Source organism: Hakea prostrata, chromosome 10 (assembly GCF_041222555.1).
Source record: "Hakea prostrata isolate BN-2017 chromosome 10, UWA_Hpros_2, whole genome shotgun sequence".
Classification (NCBI taxonomy): Eukaryota; Viridiplantae; Streptophyta; class Magnoliopsida; order Proteales; family Proteaceae; genus Hakea; species Hakea prostrata.
The window spans coordinates 43,487,861-43,495,714 of NC_142609.1; the positions used below are offsets into that span (position 1 = coordinate 43,487,861).

Genomic DNA, 7,854 nt, shown 5'->3' on the forward strand with positions numbered 1-7,854 from the left:
GAGAAGCAGCTGGTACCATGATAGGCTTGATAATTTGTGATAAACTTTAATATAGATAGGGTATGTGAAGATATCTTTTCATTTACCGTAACAACACAAAGTTAAATCAGCTACCTGTCAGCAAGTCTGTGTTGTTCTCACACCTCTTCACCACACATTAAAAAGTGGATCATGGGGATTGATTTTTCATTCATTTTACCACAACTCAAAGATAGATCCCCTCTTAATATGTGAGGGAGAAGAATTAGAAGAATATATGCTGGGCTTTGCCCCTAGTCCCATGAAAATTCGATTTCTTGACCTCGTACTATGAGGCGTTCATGTTTTTGCCAAGAGACACTCCATTTGTGGTATGAAAAGGATAACATAGAAACCTAGTTTAAAGCATATACTTGAATGAGTTTGTCTTGTTGAAGCTTAGGGTTATAATCCACAAGAGCAAAGATAGGACCTTAGAACAATCAAGTTCAACCAATGAATCATACTTCATTTATCCGGAATCTAATAATCCCAGAGTTCTTGAATGGAAGTATTGGTGCATGGGAGTATATAGTCATGGAACAAAATATAACTGATACAGCATGGATTACAGTACAAGGAAGTGTACATAGCTCTTCCTTTTGATCTCAACTCTCAAGCCATGCAAACATACTAGAGCAAGAGCAATTCCCACTAGTAGGATATCACCACAGGAGCAGCTAGCAGCACTAAACTACTACTTTTTATTTTTACATATACATACCCTAGTGATGAGGGAAATGGAGTCATGGCTGGTGTGAAGGTCCATGACCAGGATGGTGGTGCTTCTTCTCGTGTGGACCATGAGATGGCTTCAGCTTCCTTGACACTCCGTTAAAATCTTGGGCATTCTCAAGCAGGTTCTTGCCAAGTTGATGAGGAGGACTCTTGTGCTTTGGTGGTGGCATCTCCGCAAGATTTGGGTGATGCTCCTCACCCTTGTGGTTAGGATCATGGTGCTGTGGCTCTTCAGTTGGAGGATGCTTCTTCTTTGGAGGTCCATGGTGATGGTGATCATGATCGTGACCATGATCATGATCAGCCAGAGTGGGAATGATGGCAAAAGCTGCCAGCACAAGGAGCAACAACACAAACTTTGAGAGCCGAGACATCTTTTCACTCAAGAACTAGTGCTGGTTCTTCACTGCAGTACAGACTTAGCTCATTTTATAGCACACTTCTTCCAATTGTAGCACCCCACGTATTAGAAAGTAGAGAAGAAGTGAGTACCGAGAAATTTGTGTGTGAAACAACTTATGAAATGCGGCCATCCATGCCCGTGATATGCTGGAGCAAATGCCGCTTTGAAGGGCAATGTCAAAGTCTGCGGTGCGTTTCCGCTTAATTTCAAAAGATGAATCAATTAAGCTTGTTTTTTACGGCTCTCAATCCTAAAAGAAATGGGTAAGTTGATCTGATGACGACATAAGTAAGATCTTCTAGTCTACAAGTAACACTTTACAGTCACAGAGTTCTTGTGGGCAAAGTGTAAGTTCTTGATCATTCAATCACGGCTCAGTTTTATGCTTCGCTACTGGCTTCACGATTCATGAATTATTACTAAATATTGCAACCAGAAGATGGTGGTGGTGAAGAGATTAGCTTGGGGAACGACATCTATATATATAATAAGGTTAGATTCTCAGAATAATTCCTATGATAATAAGGATGCATGTTTCATGCATTTAATTTCATGATGTTTAAGATAAAGTGACCGGCCATTCTGGGATCTAATCACTCTGCTGTTTTAAGCTTCACTAGCCAGCCTATCTCATGTTTTACCAGCACCACATTAGATCAAGATGCGGAAGCTAACACTAAAGGTGGTGGTCCTGGTGACAGTGATAGGGAACAAAGGCATTTTAAGAATCCCAGTTGCATCTTCGCAATGTGTCACTGTGAAGCTCTTCCAAGCTTCACTTCAGAGATCATGTTCTCCAGTAATTTCGTATTGTCTAGGAGAATCAAATATAGGAACTTCTTATACAAGGAGCTGGAGAGTAATTTGACACGTTCATGTGTCTTAATGCAAGAAATAATCCAAGAATGATTCTGTTACCCTAATCATATTAATCAAATGAGATCGTACAGGCTTCCTGATCTATCTAACCTGTGAAAATCCAAATGTTAGTTATATACAACATAATTAAGGGCCTCAAGCATTGGGGGTTGGGGGGGGTTCATCAACACCATTTAGAAGTCGATGTAAAAATACAGACACATGATACATACTCAGGGTTGTCAAATCCTCAAAAGAGATGATCATCAGGACCATGGAATTGCCATCCATTGTGACATCCCATTTCACAGCCATCCCAACAAACAGTCAACCATGGACGATCCCTGCAAGTTTCAGTAAAGCACACATTTCTTTTATTTGACAAAGAAGTCTGCCCAATTCCGAGCCAACGCAAACCACGGAAAGAAGGCTTCCTAAGGAATGCTAATAAATTTAGTGATAGCCCGGTGCAGTGATATATATCTAGATTTCGAATCGGCTTGTTTTCTTCTTTAGAACTCCACTTTTTGGCAAGAAACTCCATTGAGGCATCAGTGATGAAATAGCAATACCGAACACACAAATCTGTAATCCCAAGTCCAGCCTCAGCAACCGTACGGACAGCTCTGTCAGATATCCCAGGCATGTAGCCCAAATCAAGCGATGACAATGTTTTACTAATTCTTCCTTCACCCCGGAACAGAAGAGATACCCCTTTGTCAGTTACCCTCTTACAGCCTCGGAGACATAAGGATGCAATGGGTGAACTTCCATTACTGAGAACAGATAGGCTGTTGTCAGTGATATCAGCCCCACCAAGATTCAAAGTAGTCAATCCACCAAGAGTTGAGATTAAGCCGAGCCAGTTATCTGCTACACTCTTGCATCCCCACAGGTCCAGAACCTCCAAACTCCTGCAGGAGGATAGTTTTCCAACAGTTTCACTGGTTATAAGACTACAAGAAACTAGTCGTACTTCAGCGAGGGAAGATGGAGCCTCACTGAAGTTGTGAAAGGCCAAGTCTGATAAGAAGAATGCACTGAAAACTTCAAATTTCTTTAAGCTCCTGCATGAATGTAGAATTGCAGCAAATCCAGCATCACTGACTCTAGAGAATCCACCAAGTCTTACTGATTTGAGGCTTTTGCAACCCTCAGCAAGAAGAAACATACCCATGTCATTTACTCTTTTGAAAGTCGCTGAGAAATTTTGCTTACTACGTGTAAGCGAGAGACTAGTCAAACGGCTGCAAGAGCTCAATGCCTGCAGCCCACTATTGGTCATGTCATGGTGCAATGACGGTTCCTTGCTTGGTCTGTCTTCAAGATCTAGCTCTATCAGGTACTGCAAATTGTTGGCAATTGAGATGAGAAGCTCATCTGATATAATATCTAAGACAAGTGACATCGAATGCAATTTCATATCAGTAGGACTAAGTGATGTGGGGATGCTCAAACTGGCACTTTCTACAGAGTGTCCATCTACTCTAGTTTCATGCACAAACTGCATCACATCATGTTCGAGTACAGGCTGCAGCTGCAGAGTTTTGATGGTTCTGGGTAGGGAGAGTTCAATCGACTCAAAACCATCTGCATCAAGCTCTGCTGTCCCTCGAATCTTTAAACTCAATGTCTGCATCAAAGCAAACAGATATTTGCATGAAACAAGTGAGAAAATTCTCTGATTAATATGTTCGAAATCTCATAAGGGTCACAAGTTATGAATACAGAGAAGTTACTTCACCGGATTTACCTCCAAGTTTGAACACCTTTTAAGCATTTGTGCAAGGTTTTTCTTGAGGATCTGAGGTAGCCCTTGGCCTCCCATCTCCAGCGCAAGCACTCTAACAAGTGACAGAAATAGAAAGATAATGATATATTGAGATTACCTACACGAACGTAAATACCGAAAACATAAGATGTCAGACACACAAATGAAATAGGTTTATTTTTTGGGGGTTATTTTGGAGTTTGGATCACCTACTTGTCAGGGAGAACAATGTGCACCCCTGAAGGTTCTGAACCACACAGTAGGGGGTCACACCCAACAGTAAATATTAAAAAAATTCAGAAATAAAAGTCTCAGTGGCCCCACCCCCTACTGTGTGGTTCAAAACCGTGCGGGGAGCACACTCATCTCCCCTGATGGGGAGTTGATCCGGACTCGTAAGTGTTTTATTTTTATTTTTTTTATTTTTTTGTGGGGGTGGGGTAAATTCTTTATGGATCAATTGTCGTAATTCGACCACCCGTACTGTAGTCCTGTAAGTAGTGAACTTGTCATAAGCTAAAAAGATAAGACATTAAGCTTAACACACAAGAAAATTCAAACCAGAGAATCAAGCTTCACTGTATTCCCAGAGAAACTGACTCTAAGTTCGGTGGTTGACCATATCCATAATAACAACAGTAACATTGCAAGACCCTAGGAAAATGATCATCTGAGAGTAAAATTCTCCGGAAAATAACAATTGAAACTGGAAATGATTTTATATTTTTTAGCAAAATCAAGAGTAGTAGCACACACATGGAACAGAGAAGAGAATCGAAGAAAGTAGGAGAGAATCAGAGGACGGCAATAGAAGAAGAAGGAATTTCAGAATCTGGCCCGGAGATCTTACAATTCTTGTGTAAGCCTCCAACAGCCAAAACCTTTTAAAAAGGTATGGTCACAACTAAGAATAGGAAAAAAGGAAATAAACTTGGAGATCAACCAAATTAAGGGAACTCCCATTCTCGAGATTCTCTTTTTTTTCTTGCTTTTCCACTTTTTCCCTCTAACAATTATTTTTTAAAATCAAGAAGGCAGCAGCCATTCAGCCATAAAACTAAGATTTGGTGAAATTTCAAAATAATTTATTTTTGCTTTCTGCAGATACCTTTCCCCCCATGGAACATATGGAACTATTATAAGTGATGATAATTTCTACATGACTATTTTCTCCAGAGAAATGGAGCCAAATATCTGAAATTTGGATTTTTGTGCCACTTTTGGAAGCATAATCATTTCATAAACTTTGTTTAATTAATCTTAAAACTTTCTTTCCATTTCTCAATGACATCATGATTCACGATACGTACAGATACTTACAGAGGCAACAACAGGGTATAAATACATGTCAGGTGCAAATTAGTAGCTTCGACATATCTTGTTACTTGGGTTTCTAGGAGACAAAAGAGGGGGGAAGAGTGGAGAATTAGTTATGAAATGTGTGTTTTGTGGGAGGCATTGGTGAGTGAAATATGAAGAAGGAAAGACCAAACACTGTTCATGGTGCTGTTCACATTAATAGTCTCACGGCCCCCATTTTCCTTGAGTGGCAATGCTTTTCAGAAGATCTACTAAGCCCATCAAATGGAGAAAGCTTCTATCTTATACTGCCAAGGTTAGTTTTTATTTTACATATTCATGAAGTAGGTTACATTTCTACTTCCTTGAGTTTCTAATTTCAGGTTGTCACCATTTTTATTTTGTTCTCTAAAATAGAAGTTCCAATTTTGATGTAGGGCAGCCAGACTTAATACATTTTATGATTTATAAGTTTCTTTTTTCTAGATTTATTAGTTTCTTAATTTGATTGGGAATGGGTTGTTTAGTAATTGGTTATCCTAAAGAGGATTAAAAGGGTGAGCAGAAGAGAACAAAAAATGAAGAAAAAATTGTTATGGTTGAAGCTGTGCGATGCTGCAACATTGAGAAACCATGAACAAGAGGCCCTCGATGGGGCACACTATGCCCCTTCTATGTCTCCTCTTTCTAATTATTTTTACATTTTTCTTTCATAAGGAGGAAAAAGCAACACAAGTTTTGGTTATTCTATATGTTCTCTTATTGTTGCCCTGGCTGGGATCGACCTCTTACTGGTTCTCCTCTGGTTTGAGGTCAGCTTTTGCATCAGGAGTTAGTGTATTGAAATGGGCAAACATGATAGTAGTTATTAGTAGTTAACTAGTAGCTATCACTCAAGAGTCCAATGGAACCACTTATTTAGGGAAGGGTGTCAAATGGAAGGTAAATGAAGATATGGTTAAGCATTTATTATTTCTCCCATGACAACGAGGCTAGGATTCCTCTATAAAGCCAAAGTTATCCTATTTTACCTCTCTCACCCAAGTGAACCTTCCCTATCTTCTCTCTTCTCTCGTGTACATAACATCTCTTCAATGAGAGTCATAAAGGTAAATGACATATAAACACAGCCAAACACCAACAGTTCAATATGCACTTCTGATTAGATGTTGAAGAAGCTATAGTAAAAGCTCTTAGATACTTAGAATTTAGTTTCTTTAACAAGCCATTAGTTTGTTAAAAACAGTTGTTATCATATCTGTCTTATTTTGTCCAACTGGAATGTTATACAAAAAAAAGCCCTTCTTGCTTATCTCATGAGTTAAGTGAGACAGCATGTCAAATTTCTCTGTTTTCGCTTACAGTATTCATTCCTAAAAGAAGGAAAAAAACTGGTCCATTCAGTTGTGTAATACCTGAGATAGCAAAAGTGAAACCAAAACAAATTTCAGTAAATATATCAGTTAATTTGTAACATAGAAAGCCGAACCCACATTTGTTGATAACTCCAGGGTTTCCGTTTGACCAAAGCGTTTATCATAATTTGGTAACCTTAATCAAGAATAAATTCTAATTTCTGTCAATAACAATTTCAGTAACGGTACTGACCGGAAAACAGAAAGAAAAGACCAAACCTTAAGATGGGGCACCTATCTCCAACGGAATTGAGAATCTGATAAGAGAGAAAAGAGCATCGTTGCAAAACCAATTCTTGAAGACTGCTTCCAATGACATTTCGGACTGAGGAATCGTCGAGCCGGAGACAATTAAGAGTGAGGCTCTGGAGTACTTCATTTTCACGAAGAACACAATTCAGAATCTCTAGATTTGGAGAAAAACCCTGCAAAGCCCCCACATAGTAACACTAATCGGTTAAGAAATAAGGAAGGAAAAAAAAAAACAATTTAATAGGGATTTACGAAGAAAAGTTTGAACCATCGCAACCCATCTCAGCAAATTTAACAGGCAAGTGTAATTCTCCCCAAAAAAACCCAAATAGAACTCCATTACAAAAAAAAAAAATTAATAAGAGAATTGGAAATTTAGAGGGGAAGAAACAGAAAATTTGAAGAAACTAACAGAGAAATCGAGAGAGGACAAAGAGGAAAATATCTGAGCGACCGAAGAACGCAGAGTTCGGGAGGCACAAGCTGCTGAACAGAGGGACTCCACATCTAACTTTACTAGGATTTCGTCCATGACGGCGGTCGGCAACGTCTCAAGGCTTTGGCTGCCCGTTCTTCTGTTCATTGTTGCTCCACAGGTCTCAGTCTCAGTCTCAGACGAAAATCGCATTTTTTTCCTGTTTGCTTCAGTTTTATACAAAAGACGACACCGTTGACCACTTGACCCTAATAGTGTGCGGGTTCGGGTAAGCCTCAAATCTTGTCAAAAGTCTATTCGTGGATGAAGAGGAATCGGGCCAAGACCTCCTTGCATTTAGATCCTTTGCGTCCATGTAGAGCGTGCCTTCTTGTGTCTGATGCTCTGTAGACTGTAGCATTAAGCAACCAATCTTGATACCACAGTGTTGTGGATGACCCGAAAGGAACCACCGAACCAGGATGGTTGGATTGAACCGACCCGATGGTTCGGCGGTTTAGACGAATATTGCTCGCCAGCTGGAACGAGAGACTTCTCGGCTGACGAAAGGCGCAGGAGCGACTCGCTAACAAGTTTAGTTATCATAGATACCCAGTAGCTTAGTGTCTTTTCAGCAAAACTAGCGGCCTTTGGGGGATCTTGATATCTCCTCGTTGGCGGTGCC

At 39.9% G+C, this 7,854-nt stretch overlaps 1 protein-coding gene across 1 annotated transcript; it reads right to left on the reverse strand.

Moving 5' to 3' along the window:
- Positions 1-1,630: 1,630 nt before the first annotated feature.
- On the reverse strand, positions 1,631-7,517 carry LOC149003228 (RNI-like superfamily protein). Its single transcript, XM_089138091.1, has 4 exons — positions 7,167-7,517; positions 6,722-6,927; positions 3,771-3,861; positions 1,631-3,650 (listed from the first exon to the last, which is right to left on the reverse strand). The coding sequence occupies exons 1-4, from the start codon at positions 7,380-7,382 to the stop codon at positions 2,268-2,270; spliced, it is 1,896 nt and encodes a 631-aa protein (XP_088994217.1). The 5' UTR covers positions 7,383-7,517; the 3' UTR covers positions 1,631-2,267.
- Between the last annotated feature and the right edge of the window lie 337 nt (positions 7,518-7,854).

Excerpts from the sequence above, each read along its gene's own strand:
- LOC149003228 (XM_089138091.1), bottom strand. The coding sequence starts at position 7,382 with ATGCGATTTTCGTCTGAGACTGAGACTGAGACCTGTGGAGCAACAATG. Across the intron at positions 6,928-7,166 it reads TGTCCTCTCTCGATTTCTCT|GGTTTTTCTCCAAATCTAGA; the intron begins GTTAGTTTCTTC and ends GGGGCTTTGCAG. Across the intron at positions 3,651-3,770 it reads AAAGGTGTTCAAACTTGGAG|ACATTGAGTTTAAAGATTCG; the intron begins GTAAATCCGGTG and ends GCTTTGATGCAG.